Below are 17,721 nucleotides of genomic sequence, written 5' to 3' on the forward strand. Positions count from 1 at the left end.
TCCATCCTCTTTGCCTTGCTGAATGAGCCTGTATGTGTCCAGACTCCACTTGTCCATTCTGTAATTAAAGTGGCCATAGACAGACTTGTTGCTACACCTGCTGCTTGTTTTCTACACCCTTTACATGCAGGGTAAGCTGTCCACCAAAATTGACAGTAGGGATGATCTATAGCACTACCAGGTGTTATCCTACAATTGCAGTAGCCATTTTATTAATTTCCAGATAAGTTTTATATCCTGTCCATAAAAGATGACTATTGTAAGAAACCCTGGCTTAAAGCTCATGCACACACAATTTTTTTTTATGCTTTTAGTCCAGTCTGGTGGGGTTTTTCCTTTTTTTTTTTTTTTTTTTTTTTTTTTTTTCCCCTTTTCTCTTCCCCCCCCCTTTTTTTTTCTTCTTCCCCCCCCCCCTTTCTTCCCCCCCCTTTCCTTTTTTTTTTTCTTTCCCCTCCCTCTAAATGCTCCTCTAATGTTAGCCTATGTAGGTAGCTGTGCACCCAGAATCTCACTGGCATAGTGTCCAGGAGCAGCTGCATTGTGGAAGAATAAAAAGATGCGTCTAAAGACATCTAGTTGTGCATTAATGCCAAATGTGTCAAGCTTTAATCCATTTCATTGGCTAGAATTCTGGCCATTGAAATCAATTAACACCCAAGCATATTACATGCCTAAATGTGTTTACACGTGTCAAGCTTTTTTTCTGCAAAAATTTTGCTGACGAAGAAAGGTGGTTAGGAGAGGTTGGCTAACGCCCTGTGTGTATGGGGCCTGATGTTATAATTTGTCCTGACTGCTGTCAGATTTTCTGGACAGATTGGTTGTCCTGTAAAAGTGTAAAGAAATGTAAAACATATGACATAACAAAAAAATAAAATAAAGCAGAGCTCTGGTCTGCTGTTAAAAAAAAAAAAAAAAAAAAAAAAGAGACACTCACCTGTCCCTTGATTCAACGGTGTGCTCACATATTATGAATGGTCCCATAGTCTTCTGGGCCCTGTCACATGTCCCAGAAGACTGCAGGGGGGATGTAGGGGCAGAGAACATCAAGTTCTGATCGCCTAGGTGGAGTGGGAGCAGGTACCTGTCAAAATTGGCTTTCCTTCCTGCCTTGTATACATTGTTGTGTGAATGAAATAAGCCACTTTCATTTATTTCTGGCCCCTGTGAGCATGCTTTCAGTGTTAGTTTCTTAAACGGCCAGCAGGAAGGAGTTAAACGCACGCCGTTACATGTACTGCATATTATTATTTTTTTTTTATGAATAAAGCCGCTTTTGGTAAACAGACATTTAAAAAAATTTATATTAACCACAATTATTAGTTTAATAAATTTTGACAAGAGTTCTTCAACCTGTGGATAAAAATTGATGTGGTTTTCTTTTTTTGATAATTAAACTTATTGTACGTTATATAACGCAACAGTTTATTTACTTGTGGCACATTTAACAGAATGCCCAAAAAGCCTAGTGGTAAGTAAAGGGGACATTTTATAATGCCTTGTGATAACCCCATCAAAGATGATGTACATTCCGGAGGACATGTATAGAAGTATGTAAGAAGTAAAAGGTTTATATTTTAGAATACTTGTATGATTTACATGAGACTTTAAAAAAAGCGATGGAAATCTGGCCAGGATGCAGATTGCAAGTATGATTAGATCAACAAACTGTGTACACTCCTTCATGGAAACACAATCACTAAAAGCTCATTAAATCTTTACAGTGGAACTTCACTCTCCCAATCAACACTAATTATTTTACCTACCCTCCGCCTAGCCCTAGCCTTTTGTAAAAAGACAGCCGAGCAAGATCTGTCTAATCGTGGGTGAACATCCTATAACATCCTCCCCGTTGCAAGCCCTAGTGGCCATGCTGTGGCACAAATAGTCACCTGCTGTTTCCACGGGCCAATAGCAGTTATCACAATAGTACACACTGGCAATGAACGGATGCTATTCCTAAAAATAATTGCTTATAATAGCGATCATCACTTTAAAAAGCAATTATAGTGTAAAAATAAACCCTGATTACCACCCCCAGAGTAGTACAATGTCACTATGGTAACACTGGTCTGGTCAGAGTATGTAGAAAAAAAAGTGTGTGTGTATATACACTACTCAAAAATAAAGGAACACTTTTTAATCAGAGTATAGCATCACGTCAGTTAAACTTCTGGGATATTGATCTCGTCAGTTAAGTAGCAGAGGGGGTTGTTAATCAGTTTCAGCTTAAACAATACGACTACTCTCAAAACAGGAATGGTTTTACAGGTGGAGGCCACTGACCTTTTTTCCCCTACTCTTTTCTGACTGTTTTTCACTAGATTTCCATTTGGCTAGGGTCAGTGTCACTACTGGTAGCATGAGGCGATACCTGGACCCTACAGAGGTTGCACAGGCAGTCCAACTCCTCCAGGATGGAAGATCAATATGTGCCATTGTCCGAAGGTTTGCTGTGTCTCCTAGCACAGTCTCAAGAGCACGGAGGAGATTCCAGGAGACAGGCAGTTACTCTAGGAGAGATGGACAGGGCCGTAGAAGGTCCTTAATCCATCAGCAGGATTAGTATCTTCTCCTTTGTGCAAGGAGGAAGAGGATGAGCATGGCCAGAGCCCTACAAAATGATCTCCAGCAGGCCACTGGTATGAATGTCTCTGACCAAACAATCAGAAGCAGACCATGAAGGTGGCCTGAGGGCCCAATGTCCTCTAGTGGGCCCTGTACTTACTGCCCAACACCATAGAGCTCTATTGGCATTTGCCATTAAATACCAGAATTGGCAGGTCTACCACTGGCACCCTGTGCTTTTCACATATGAGTGCAGGTTCCCTCTGAGCATGTGACAGACATGAAAGGATCTGGCGAAGCCATGGAGAACGTTATTCTGCATGTAGCATGTCCATTTTGGTGGTGGGTCAGTGATGGTCTGGGGAGGCATATCCATGAAGGGATGCACAGACCTCTACAGGCTACACAATGGCACCCGGACTGCCATTAGGTATCAGGATGAAATCCTTGGACCCATTGTCAGACCCTATGCTGGTGCAGTGGGTCCTGGGTTCCTCCGGGTGCACAACAATGACTGGCCTCGTGGCGAGAGTATGCAGGCAGTTCCTGGAGGATGAAGGAATTGATACCATTGAATGGCCCCCGTGCTCGCCTGACCTAAATCCAGTAGAACACCTCCTGGGATGTCATGTTTCAGTCCATCTGATGCTGCCAGGTTGCACCTCAGACTGTCCAGGAGCTCAGAGATGCCCTGGTCCAGATCTGGGAGGAAGTACCCAAGGACACCATCCGTTGTCTCATTTGGAGCATGCCCCAACGTCAGGCACCTGCTCTCATCAAAACAAAATTATATATAAGGCTTATCTCATGAACCTGAAAGATGATACTCAAAGTGATCTAAAGAAAGTAGGACTAACCATGTTGAAGCATGGCCAATAGGTGTAATGAGTTGAAATGTTTCTGCATTAATTAGTGAAGGTATCACTAATCTCATAGGGCTACAACTCAATGGATGGCCCTCAGGGAAGTAATTCCCAGCCAAATGAGCCATCTCACGTGCCGGATGTTCGACAAGATAGCCACCCGTCAAGGCCAGGACTAGTGCCATCCCAGGAATCATCAAAGAATCATCTAAAGATACAGAAAAAAAAAAATTAACAAAAAATGTTTAATGACAGAATTTTTTTCAAAATATCAATATCATTTGATTCCACAGCATATACAAACGACAATAATAATAATAATAATAGTGCACATCCCCTAAATGAACGCCTAATTAAGGCAGATGAAAAGACATCTTTATTATATGGTATTCCTAGATTGTGAGCTCGAAAGAGCAGGGCCCTCGAACCCCTCGTGTATTGTACTGTTACTGTTTTGTCTCATGTTCTGTCCCCCTTGCTATTGTACAGCGCTGAGCAAACCCTTTGGCGCTATATAAATACTGTATAATAATAATATGAGAGCTAGTCCAGGGATTATGGGCAGTCTAGAATGTAGAAAATACAGTTCCTTGTGAGGAAGGAATTTAGTCAGTTTTACCAGAAGTAAATCCCTTCAAAAACGGGCGAAAGGATATTGCTTCTTTCAAACCTGGGGGTACAGTGGCCTGCATCCTGTATATCCATTTTTGTTCTAACTGTAGGAGATTTTTATTCCAATCCCCTCCGCCGTCATGAATATGAACACGATACAAAGGAACAAATTTAACTTGAGGGACTCTATAATTATGAGCTAATACTGCATGTCTTCCAATGGGGAGATAACGATTTCCTATTTTCATACTATAAACATGTTTATAAATGCGACTCCAAAATTCCTGTTTGGTCTTACCAATATAAAATGCGCTGCATTCACACGACATGAGATATACCACCCCTCTGGTCTGGCAGTTAGCAAAATGTTTTAATGTATGGTAGGTCCCATTAGGTAACAAAATTACTTTCTTCTTGTCCACCAAAGGAGAGTACGAGCAATTTCCACAAGGCTTTGTCCCATAATCCATGGGTGCACAGTGGCTAAATGGTTAGCACTTCTGCCTTGCAGTACTAGGGTCTCTGGTTCGAATCCCAGCCACGGCTCCACCTGCCTGAAGTTTGCATGTTCTCCCTGTGCCTGCGTGGGTTTCCTCCGGGTACTCCGGCTTCCTCCCACACTCCAAAGACATGCTGGTAGGTGAATTGGCTCCTGTCTAAATTAGCCCTAGTATGTGTATGTATGAATGTAAGTTAGGGTCCTTAGATTGTACACCCCTTGAGGGTTAGGGACTGATGTGAATGTACAATATATATGTAAAGCGCTGCGTAAATTGACGGTGCTATATAAGTACCTGAAATAAATAAATAATCCTGATAGTGCCTGTCTCTAGATTCCTCTTTATATTCACTATGGACAAGTTTGTCCCGTAGTGAACTAGCCTTTCTAAAAGTTATGGAAGGTGCAGCATCTACATGCAACTGTAAATATGAATCTATTACCAAACTCAAATTTTCTGTTAGACCTCCATTCCCCGAAACTATCGGACGTCCTGAGAGATTTTTGGGGTCCTTATGTGTCTTGGGTAAACTATAAAAAGTTGGAATTCTAGGAAATTTGACCCTATGCTCTTCTCCAAAGCACAATTGACTAGTTTGTAGAAATCAAGGACACATTTCTCAATCAAGGTAACAAGAATGGGGCGATACCAACTATTATTAAGCAAGATCTTATAACACATTTCTTTGTATTTTATTGTATTGTATGTTGTCCATAATGACTACGTTACCACCCTTGTCAGAGGGTTTAATTGTAATGTTATTTTTCTCCTGTAGAGCGCGTAGCACTGTTTGTTCAATCTGTGACAGATTCTCATTGTTAATCCGATTATATGAGAGTTTCTTAATATCTTTTAATGCTTGCTTAAGAAATATTGCAATGCTAGGATAGTTGCTCAATGAAGGATATTTGGAAGATAATTTTTTTAATTGAATAAGAGTCAGGCTAAGGCTGATTTGTCTCATCCAATAATAAATCAAGATCCAATTGATCAATAAGGTCACTCGATTGGCTTTCTTCCAACAAGAGAGTCAAGTCCCCAAGGGACCAATCTAATGACTCTGTTGTGCTGTCAGATTTTGCCTGTGCACACCTGGGAAAGTTTTATGTCAAATAGCTGAAGATCTTTACTTCAAATTCATCAGCGTGTTGGATGAGTGTCTAGCGAATGTTTTTTGATTTCTTGTTCAAAGGAACCCTTACTATTGTGATTCCTTTTAAGGCGACCTAGTCCCCTATTCAGAGTGGCAGTCATCCGAAAGGAGGAGGAGGAGTCAGAGTAAAATGGTGTATTATTAAAATGTGACACCCTTGTGCATCATGTGTGATACGAGGATACCGCCTCTTCTGGGAGTGAATGTGCTGAAAAGTTGTCCACCTATACGCTTTCCCTTCCAAAAACACTGTTTTACCTCGCCAAAATTTATTTTCTTTCTTAGTCAGTATATGCTTGTTTAAATCCACCAGACCATCCCTTAGTTTCCTCTCAAAATCAGGATACAATGAATTTGTTTTGAATACAGACAATAATTTCTCTGCATCCTCAATGTACTTATCTAAGGACAACATCTGTTTATTATATTCCGTAGACAGTATGGACATCATTTTCTGTGAACATAATTGTAAATTCTCCTCCCATTCCCTCTTAAACTCTTCACTTATTTTTTCGATGTTGGGAAAGATCTGGATCCTTAACCCTAATGGGTTAATTTTCTCTCTGGTATATTTTTCAGATGATTTAATATGCCAATAAAGTGCAGATTTCTTTTCCAGAAGCTTTTCCAACCTCAATAATAATGGAAACAATTCTGTTTCAGTTTGTTCTTTCTGAAACAAATCAATCTGATAAGTAGACATTAAATTTACCCATTCTTGACCCTGGAACTCATTCATGTTGAAATTTCAATTCTTTTCCATAAAAACACAATACTTCAAAGATAGGGGATGTGCACTGTACAAAAATAAGAAAAAAGTCTATTAGAAATTAATATAAATTCATAGCATTGTGGCGTTAGAGAGATACTCTATAGAAGGAATTTGTGGGTGGGTAAAACCCAATACAAAATCATTACCAGAAGGGTAGAATATCTGGCTGCTCGTCCCTGAATGGATACATGGAAGAAAAAAAACCCTTATGGGACTTTATTGCAGAAAACTGGGACATTACACATATACACCTAAGAAAACTTTTTTTTTTCAAATATCAACTTTATTACATAGATATGCTTATAACAAATACATAATTTTTGTTAAAAAAGGCATTCGCTCTGACAAATATTACAAAAAAAGCTTTCTTCACAAAGTGAAAAGACACCCAAGAAAGGGAGAGAGTTACCCCGTCACGTTTTGATCATTTCACATTTTTGATCTTCAGGGGGCATAGATACAGAAGAGATTTCTAATAGACGCATAGAGATGAATCATAATATGTATATATAGACAATTAGTCAATAGCCAATATCGCATGCAGCGCTATAAAAAGTATAAAATAACATATGCAGTAATAGGTGGTGAACTACTAGTGCTTAGTAGTGATTTATAAGTGTCCACATAGTATAATGCAGTAGTCTCAATAAACTGTGCAGGACGTGATGAACTCCGTGCTGTGAAGTGTTTAATACTATGCACTCACCAGAAAGCGCATAAAAAGCGCATTTGAGTTGTCAGACCACTCCTGGTCCCAGAAAAGTTGAACCTGTATGGATCATCTGGCAAGCTGTCACTCTGTCACTTCTTGGCCAGCAGGGGGATTCCCGACATCCAGAAACCCTTATAGGGCTAATCCAGGTTCCTTAACCAGGGCACTCATATGAAGTATCCACCTTAAGAGAGGGGGGGCTTGACCAGAAAGCCCACCCCAAAAAATACTGATAGTGTAGTATGTTCCAAAAAGGTTCTTTATTGAAGATAATGTAAACACAGGTCACTCACAGGATTTCCCAGATTCAAAGATGGCCGCCGGCCTCCACGAGGTACGGAACGGCGTGACGTCACCGGCTAGGCTCCACTCTGACGCGTTTCGTGCCCTTTGATAACGTGCTCGTCCGCACGAAACGCGTCAGGGTGGAGCCTAGCCGGTGACGTCACGCCGTTCCGTACCTCGTGGAGGCCGGCGGCCATCTTTGAATCTGGGAAATCCTGTGAGTGACCTGTGTTTACATTATCTTCAATAAAGAACCTTTTTGGAACATACTACACTATCAGTATTTTTTGGGGTGGGCTTTCTGGTCAAGCCCCCCCTCTTAAGGTGGATACTTCATATGAGTGCCCTGGTTAAGGAACCTGGATTAGCCCTATAAGGGTTTCTGGATGTCGGGAATCCCCCTGCTGGCCAAGAAGTGACAGAGTGACAGCTTGCCAGATGATCCATACAGGTTCAACTTTTCTGGGACCAGGAGTGGTCTGACAACTCAAATGCGCTTTTTATGCGCTTTCTGGTGAGTGCATAGTATTAAACACTTCACAGCACGGAGTTCATCACGTCCTGCACAGTTTATTGAGACTACTGCATTATACTATGTGGACACTTATAAATCACTACTAAGCACTAGTAGTTCACCACCTATTACTGCATATGTTATTTTATACTTTTTATAGCGCTGCATGCGATATTGTCTTAGTGTGAAGGTTTGAGGTTTGTGCCTTTCATGCCAGCAGCTTTTTATACATCTCCAAGCGCTCGTTAATTATTCTTTTTTTTTTTTGTAATTAGTCAATAGCATTTATATCATTACCATAATAGTACTTACAAAAAATAAATGTTAGTCAGAGCAATTGTAAGATAATAGCATCCAGGATGAACCCGCATGAACCGGAGCCCCGACGGTGTGGACTCTCAAGAACAAGAGTGGTCAAATGTCAATCCCATGGAACCAACAGTGTCCAGAAAACACCAGATCACCCTCTACACCTTCTACGAACATCACAAAAAACTAAATTATGTACAAGGCTTATCTCATGGACCTGAAGGATGATACTCAAAGTGATCTAAAGGAAGTATGAAGCATGGTCAATACATGTAATGAGTTGAAATGTTTCTGCATTAAATAGTAAAGGCATCAATAATCTCATAGGGCCACAACTCAAGGCAAATGATCACAAGATTGAAATGCTTTTTTCTTCAATGGTAATAATCTAACAAATCCCATAGACCAAGAGCCCAAGATCGTTAATCGAACTATAATAAAAATCTAAAAACTGTAAATATATACTGAACAAGAAATTAAAAAACTTTCACTAGACAGTCATCCAACACAATACATTAGATGAGTCACAGGGTTTTATCGCACAACCTTCTCATATAGAAGACGAAGTGGTAGGCGAGTTGGTATCTTCTTATTCCGATTCCTCTAGCACAGTCAGTCAACATTTGTCCCACTCCTTTGGAATGCACCAACCACATCCTCCTACTTTTTTTGGTTGAATTCGGGGGAGAGGCCTCTGACGGTGAGGGGCTGGGGGGGGACCAGGTCGGGGTATAGAACATTACTTGATTCGAACTTAACCAGTACTTTAAATATTGTCAATTTGTCCTCATATACGCTAACTCAAACTGAAAAGGATTTGTTGTCTCATGTGTAGCAATTGTGCACACAGAGATGGACGTGGTCCTCCATTTTGTTAAGAATCTTTGATTTTGTACCATCTCTCACTCCCAAAGCAGGCTTCCTCCTCCAGTCATCCCCCTCCCTCCCTTTTGAGTGACACGAGGTTGGTGTGTGTTTGTAGAGATCACAGGCAACACACTCAGTGGGAGGGCGTCCTGGCTATAAAACCTCACTAGCTCGGTGCCCCTCTGTCTAAGAACCTCTTGCTTGGAAAGGGATCATAAAAGCGTAAACCGAGTCCTTCACTGAGTTCAAAGACATTCCAGAGGAGTCATAAACTAGACACCACATTCAACATCCATTTTCCCCTATGATTTCATATCTTGGAATATGAGAGACTTGCATAAAAACCAGGCATATATTCAGATTGGTCACTTTGATACAAGTTTCCTGATATTTTACACCCCCTACCTGAGATCAACAGGAGAGCAGAAAATAATATCTCCTGAACCATCCCAGCAGGTATGTCATATTTCATATGTAGACATTCAGCAGATGATTCTGAGTATTAATCTATCCATGGGTGGAATGTTACATGTACCTAGGAAAAGTTATGGGCCATAATATAAGCTGCGAGGGATTTTTGTTCTAGCCTGGGTCTCCACTCAACACCCCTCCCCAAATGAGGCAATTGGTTCTCTGCTGTAAGGAGACACCCTGGTGAGATCCTAGAAAAGAGCTGTTATGCTTGGAGCTGTGGCGTGTGTGAAGAATTGAAGAATCTCGCTGTTTTAACATCGAAACTAACAGTGGGAGATCAAAGCATCCTTTTGGCTCTGAAACTTGAAGCTGCTTAACCCAGGACATGTGTCAAGTACTTTTACCCTCTAACTTCTCTCTGTTATCTCTTTGCTGTGCTATTGTTCCCTGTATATTTATATATATATATTGGCTACATCTTTTTCTGTAAATATTTTTATTGCACCCTTTTGACCTGTTAGTAATAAATCTTACTTTCTGAAAGTGTTGAACTGCTTCTAACGCCTTTAATGCAAACTGCGAATTCCTGCCTCTATAGAGCGCTACTGTGTGTGTGTGTTTTAAACTTCGGTATATCTCTGCCTGTGGTGACAGTGGTATACAAATGATTATTCTAACATCATAGTGTATTGCTACTATTGCTGAGTTTCCTCTTTCTCTGTACAAAAAGGAGGTGGTGGCAGTGTGAAGGGTTAATTGCGTAATTAACCTGACCCAGTAACAATTGCTTCCAGGCTGCCGGTACACAGACTGTGGTCCATTAGCTGGAAAATCTGTGCGCTGGGTGCAGCTGGGCATGGCATTGTTACGCACGTGACAGCGCGGGGTTAGATTGGCTAGTCCTTCGGTCATGAGTTTGGTGAGAAGGGCTGTGGTCTGACTCCGCGATCGTCACATCGTGGGCTAAGTTTTTGTCCACACCAAAACACTGATGAATGTGAAGTAGTTAAAGATCTTCAGCTATTTGTCAGAAAACTTTCTCTTAGGTGTGCACATGCAAAATCTGACAACACAACAGAGTCATTCAATTGGGCTCAATACTCCAGCAGAGACTTCAAGGCCCTTCGGGACTTGACTCTCTTGTTGGAAGAAAGCCAATCGAATGATCTTATTGATCAATTGGATCTTGATTTATAATTGGCTTCAGCCTTAGCCTGACTCTCTTATTCAATTCAAAAAACGATCTTTCAAATTTCCTTCATTGAGCAACTATCCTAACATTGCAATATTTCTTAAGCAAACATTAAAAGATATTAAGAAACTCTCATATAATCAGATTAACAATGAGAATCTGTCACAGATTGAACAAACAGCGCTACAAGCTCCACAGGAGAATAATAACATTGCAATTAAACCCTCTGATAAGGGTGGTAACGTAGTCATTAGGACAACATACAATACAAGGCAATGTGTTATAAGATCTTGCTTAATAATAGTTGGTATCGCCCCATTCCTGTTACCATGATTGAAAAACATTTCAATCTTGTGATCATTTGCCTTGAGTTGTAGCCCTATGAGATTAATGATACCTTCACTATTTAATGCAGAAACATTTCAACTCATTACATGTATTGGCCATGCTTCAACATGGTTAGTCCTACTTTCTTTAAATCACTTTGAGTATCATCCTTCAGGTCCATAAGATAAGCCTTGTATAGAATTAATTTTGTTTTTTGTGATGTTCGTAGAGGGTGATCTGGTGTTTCCTGATCGCTGTTGGTTCCATGAGATTGATATCTGACCACTCTTGTTCTTCTTGAGTGTCCACACCGTTGGGACTCCAGTTCATGCGGGTTCATTCTGGATGCTATTATCTTACAATTGCTCTGACTAACATTTATTTTTTGTAAGTACTGTCGTGGTAATGATATAAATACCATTGACTAACTGTCTATATATACATATTATGATTCATCTCTATGTGTCCATTAGAAATCTTTTCTGTATCTATGCCCCCTGAAGAAGATAAAAAATGTGAAATGATCGAAACGCATCGGGGTAACTCTTTTCACTTTGTGAAGAAAGCTTTTTTGTAATATTTGTCAGAGTGAATGCCTTTTTTAACACAAAATATGTATTTCTTATAAGCATGTCTATGTAATAAAGTTGATAATTTTTTAAAAAACGTTTTCTTGGGTGTATATGTGTAATGTCCCAGTTTGCTGCAATAAAGTCCAATAAGGGTTTTTTTTCTTCCATGTAAGTGAACATTTTATACATATAGTCGCTAAAGTGTACCTATCCTTAGGACTGGGTACAGAGACGCTTATCATGCTTTATAATTTTCTAAAGAGAGTTTTAGGCCCCATTCACATCTAAATGACTTAGAATCACAGATAGAATCTTGCAATTCTAGATCATGCTAAAATCATGGCAAAACAAGCAACATTCTTAATGGAACCCCAAATGCACTAAAAAAGGTGTTTTGTTGTGCAACAAAAGGTGTGAAAAATTGTGCTGTCCAAAAACACACAAAAGTTAGATCCATAAAAGTGTACAGGAGCCATTTTGTGGAGCATTTTTGGAGCGAAGGGCAGCCCATTCAATTGAATGGTGTTGGTCCGAAAACGAGGCAAAAAATGTACAAAAAATGTAACAAATGCAATTCTTCCATGATGCTAGGTGTGAACGGGGACCTCAGGGTAAAAGTTTATCACTGAGCTCATAAAAGTTGCATTATCTCAGCATAGAAATTACTGTTGGAGATGGGGTGTCTGCCAGGAAAAATTATTCATCCTATGCATCCACACTACTGAAAAGTAAAACCATTAGTGGTCATTTGTGATATAACCACATGATGGCACTGTTGTGCCATTAATAAAACACATTTCCTAGTCTAGCCCCCAAAGGATGGGAGTTTGTTGAATGTAATATTATGTCCATTCAGATGGCTTATTCCTTATAGTCATCACTGGATTGTATTAGGGAGAGCAAGACAGAGTTTTTAATAGCAAATCAATTTTTGAATTTCGGAATAAGGATTCTTCACAATTAAATAGAAATGCAGGTAGAGTGTAATATTAAATATGAAAATCAAAAGCTATCTACTCATGTCAGCTCTTTGTTTTACAATCACTGTCTGAGGGGAAAAAAAAGGTTTTGTAATATTTTAGGCCTATAGTAGCTAATAAAACTAATATCCAAGAACATCTTGCCTCTTGGGAATCTGCACTAGCCATTTCAGCCAGCTATGAACCCTACTTTCATTGATATGCAGGGGTTGATTTACTAAAACTGGAGAGTGCAAAACCTGGTGCAGCTGTGCATGGTGGCCAATCAGCTTCTAACTTCAGCTTGTTCAGTTAATCTTTGACGAAAAACCTGGAAGCTGATTCTATGGTTTCTATTCAGAGCTGCGCCAGATCTTGTGATCTCCAGTTTAGTAAATCAACAGTACAGTTTTTTAACCACTTGCCTGCCAGGCACTTTTACCCCCTTCTTCCCTGGCCAATTTTCTGCTTTTAGCGCTGGCACACTTTGAATGATAATTGTGCAGTCATACAACACTATACCCAAACAAAATAATTATCTTTTTTTTTTTAGACATATAGAGCTTTCTTTGGTGGTATTTAATCAGCACTGGGTTTTTATTTTTTGCTAAACAAACTAGAAAAGGCTGAAAATTTTGAAAAAAAAAGTTTTTTTCTTAGCTTCTGTTATACAATTTTGTAAATAAGTAATTTTTCTCCTTCACTGATGTGCGCTAATGAGGCTGCAGTGATGGGCACTAATAGGTGGCACTGATGAGCAGGGACTGATGGACATTGACAGGCCTCACTGATGGGCACTGAAAGGGAGCACTCAGATATGGCACTGATAGTTGGCACTGATGGGAACTGATAGGCAGCACTGATAGGCGACACTGATTGGAGCTGTTAGGCAGCACTGACGGGCACTATGTGGCACTGATTGGATCTATTAGGCAGCATTGATGAGCACTGATAGGTGGCACTGACTGACACTGATAGGCGGCACTGACTGGCACTGAAAAGCAGCTCTGATGGGCACTGATATGTGGCATTGATGGGCACTGGTATGTAGCATTGATGGGCATTGACAGGTGACACTGACGGGGCTCCACTAATCATCAGGGCACTGATCACAAGTGCCCTGATGATCAGTGTAGATGTCCCCTCTGAGGAATGCCGCTTAACGGCTCTTCTTTCCTCACGCACTGTCAGCGTGAGGAGAGGACTGTCGATAACTGGAATTTCCTGTTTACATGCGATCAGCTGTGATTGGACACAGCTGATCACATGACAGAGCCTGTGTCATCGGTTCTTTACTGTGATCGGTGATCCGCTGTGTCCCAGGGACACAGTGCACCACCGATCACTGTGCCGCCGGTGGCGCGCATGCACAGTTAGGGGAGGACGTCACATGACGTCCTCATAGAATGAGAGAGCCACCCTATTTCCTTATATGGTGGGCGGGAGGCGGTTAAAGTGGTTGTAAACCCTTATATATATATCCAGTGAAGTGACTGGCCACAGGTGATACACAGAGATTAAGCAAATCCTTCTACATAAGTTGGACCTGTTTGTATGAATTCTTCTCTTCCCTACAGCCTTTCAGAGTGCACAATTTATACAGCTTGCCTCAGTTTTCAGAAAGCAGGATATGGGGAGCTGAAGTTACACATTGCAGATTTTAGTGAAAGGAGCTCTGAGAGCCGATTAGAGGGAAGGGACACCCCCTTCACATAGCACACAGGAATAGAGTTGATGCTGTCAATCCCTCCCCATCACCATTTTTCTCTCGGTGTTAGGAAGACTTGTCAGAAGTGACTCATCCTGATAGTAGATGAAAGAAGCAGTAGACAGAAATGACACTTTGCTCTGAATAGAGACAATTACACACTATAGCAGGATATGCTTTGTTCGTATTTCATGTCTGAGGAGTACAACCACTTTAACTGCCAGGGACAGCTGGGAAATAATTTTTTAACCTTTATTATAGGTACTACTGAAGAATAGGTGTAACGGAAGGGCAAGGCTGGCAGCCGATTAGATGAGTCGCTTGCAAATGTGTTTGCAAGTAGAGAGCAGCCTGGTGACCTTATTAGTCTGCTGCTGTTCTCTCAGTATCCACTGTGGGAGGACAGAGGAAACCCATGCATAACTTCAAGAGACAGTCTGGTTTAAAAAAAGAAATTCTATTCAAGTATGTATTTCTAGCTAAAAAAAAAAAGTACAGTCTATTGCTCTCAGCCTCCTCCAAATGGCTACACTCATTCTCCATGCTACCACTGTATGTAGGATCAAAATAACCCTTTCTTGGGGGTGGACTATGGGCTGTGGGATGTGTAGTATTCATTGCAAACAAACAGAAATGAGTGTCTGCAGGCAACAGTGAAGCATGGTGGAGGTTTCTTGTAAGTTTGGGGCTACATTTTTGCAAATGGAGTTGGAGATTTGGTCAGGATGAATGGTGTCCTCAATGCTGAAAAATGCAGGCAGATACTTATCCATCATGCCATACCATCAGGGAGGTTTGTAATTGGCCCCAAAATGTATTCTGCAGCAGGACAATGACCCCAAACATACAGCCAATGTCATTAAGACCTATCTCAGTGTAAAGGAGAACAAAGAGTTTTGGAAGTGTTGGTTTGGTCCTCACAGAGCCCTGATCTCAGCATTATCAAGTCTGTCTGGGATTGCATGGAGACAGAAGGATTTGAGGCAGCCTATATCTTAAGATCTATGGTTATTTTTCCTAGATGTTTGGAACAACCTACCTGCCGAAATCCTTCAAAAACTGTGTACAGTGGGGAAAATAATTATTTGATCCCCTGCAGAATTTGTACGTTTGCCCACTTACAAAGAAATGAAGGGTCTATAATTTTTATCATATGTTTATTTTAAATGATAGAGACAGAACATAAACCAAAAATCCAGAAAAAAAACATGATACAAATGTTATAAATTGAGTTGCAGTTCAGTGGGTAAAATAAGTATTTGATTCCCTACCAACCAACAATAATTCTGGCTCCCACACACTGGCTATGTGCTCATGTGGTACACAGATTAGTCCTGTCAATTTAAGAAGGTGCTCCTAACAACAACTTGTTATGTGTTTAAAAGATACACAGAATTTCTTTCTTCCACTCAAACCTTGCCACCATAGGCAAATGACCAAAGAGCTATCAAAGGACGTCAGGGAAAAGATTGTAGACCTGTACACGGCTGGAATGGGCTACAAGACCATCAGCAAGAAGCTTGGTAAGAAGGAGACAACTGTTGGAGCGATTATTAGCAAATGGAAGAAATGCAAAATAACCATCAATCGCTCTCAGTCTTAAGCTATATGCAAGATTTCGCCTCATGGGATAAGGATGATCATGAGAAAAGTGAGCGATCAGCCCAGAACTACACAGAAGGAGCTTGTGAATGATCTCACGGCACCTTGGACCACAGTCACTAAACAAACCATTGGTAACACAATACCACACCATGGATTGAAATCCTGCAGCGTTCGCAAGGTCCCCCTCCTCCAGAAGGCACGTGTACAGGCTGAAGTTTGCCAATGAACATCTAAATGATTCAGAGAAGGATTGGGAGAAAGTGCTGTGGTCAGACGAGACCAAAATTGAGCTCTTTGGCATTAACTCGACTCACTGTATTTGAAGGAAGAAAAATACTGACTATGACCCCACAAACACCATCCCTACAGTCAAGTACGGAGGTGGAAACATTATGCTTTGGGGCTTTTTCTCTGCTAAAGGGTCAGCAGTTTATAGGCCAGGCTACAGGGGGTCAGCAGGGCAGAGGACGGTTAGTCAGAAGGGGAGTGGACAGGGGCTAGTATGGCAGTGTACAGGGGTCTGCAGTGCACAGGACATATAATATGTTTTTAAAGGCGAACTTAGCATCTAAACAGTATAAACAATATGTAAACATAGACAATATTAACAATACTTAATGAGTAATCTGACTGGCTTTACAATTAAAAAGTCAAAACATGATGACAAAATGTGAGCAAGACTGGGATCATGAAAGACATGGGGCACCCTGGAAAAGAACAGAGAAATAAGTTCTGTGGCTGGCCAGTGGGAGGGTCTTAAAGAGGGATTGAACATAGTCTGTGCCTGCTGTGTACAATGCACACCTATACCACATTCCTCGTACCCACAAAATACTAAATACGGTGCCACAACCGACAGTCTCAAAGACACAAATAAACCAGACCAAGGAACATTTTTATGGCCCTAGGAGGCCATACTTGGATCAAAATTCATCCATTCTCATCCATATACTGTGAAGGAAATATGTATTTTATCCCCTGCTGATTTTGAATGTTTGCCCACTCACAAAGAAATGATCAGTCTAAAAATCGAATGGTAGGTGTATTGTAACAGAGACAGAATAGCAACAAAAAATTCAAAAGAAATGCATGTCTAGCATATTATGCACTGATTTGCATGTTCATAAGGGAAATAAGTATTTGATCCCCTTCACAAAACATGACTTAGTACTTTGTGGCAAATCCCTTGTTTCCTGAAGTTGGCCACCAGGTTTGCACACATCTCAGGAGGGATTTTGGCCCACTCCTCTTGGCAGATCCTCTCCAAGTCATTACCCATTTCCATACCGGGCACTTTTACCCCTTCCTGCCCAGGCCATTTTTCAGGTTTCAGCGCTCTCACACTTTGAATGACAATTGTGCAGTCATACAACACTGTAACCAAACTAAAATGTTATCATTTTCTTCACACAACTAGAGCTTTCTTTTGGTGGTATTTAATCACCGCCGGGGTTTTTATTTTTTGCTAAATTAACAAAAAAAGATTGAAAATTTTTAAAATAAAACACTTTTTTCTTTGTTTCTGTTATAAAAGTTTGCAAATAAAGAATGGTTCTTCATAAATTTATGCCAAGATGTATTCTGCTACATGTCTTTGGTGAAAATAACCCAAATTAGGATGTATTTTTTAGTTTTTAGGAAAGTTATAGAGTTCACAAACTATGGTATAGATCTGAATATTGATCAATCCTGAAGTACTGACAGCCAATCTAATTTCTTGAGGTCCAAGAATGTCAGAACAGTACAGATATCCCCAAATGACCCCTTTTTGCAAAGTAGACAGTTTGAC

General features: G+C 40.5%; 1 protein-coding gene across 1 annotated transcript; it reads right to left on the minus strand.

Moving 5' to 3' along the window:
- Nucleotides 1-5,793: 5,793 nt before the first annotated feature.
- On the minus strand, nt 5,794-6,435 carry LOC149465943 (uncharacterized). The gene has a single exon (XM_089673217.1). The coding sequence runs from the start codon at nt 6,433-6,435 to the stop codon at nt 5,794-5,796; it is 642 nt and encodes a 213-aa protein (XP_089529343.1).
- Between the last annotated feature and the right edge of the window lie 11,286 nt (nt 6,436-17,721).

Source organism: Staurois parvus, unplaced genomic scaffold (genome assembly GCF_062004578.1).
Source record: "Staurois parvus isolate SC_StPar_1 unplaced genomic scaffold, SC_StPar_1.0 ptg000136l, whole genome shotgun sequence".
Classification (NCBI taxonomy): Eukaryota; Metazoa; Chordata; class Amphibia; order Anura; family Ranidae; genus Staurois; species Staurois parvus.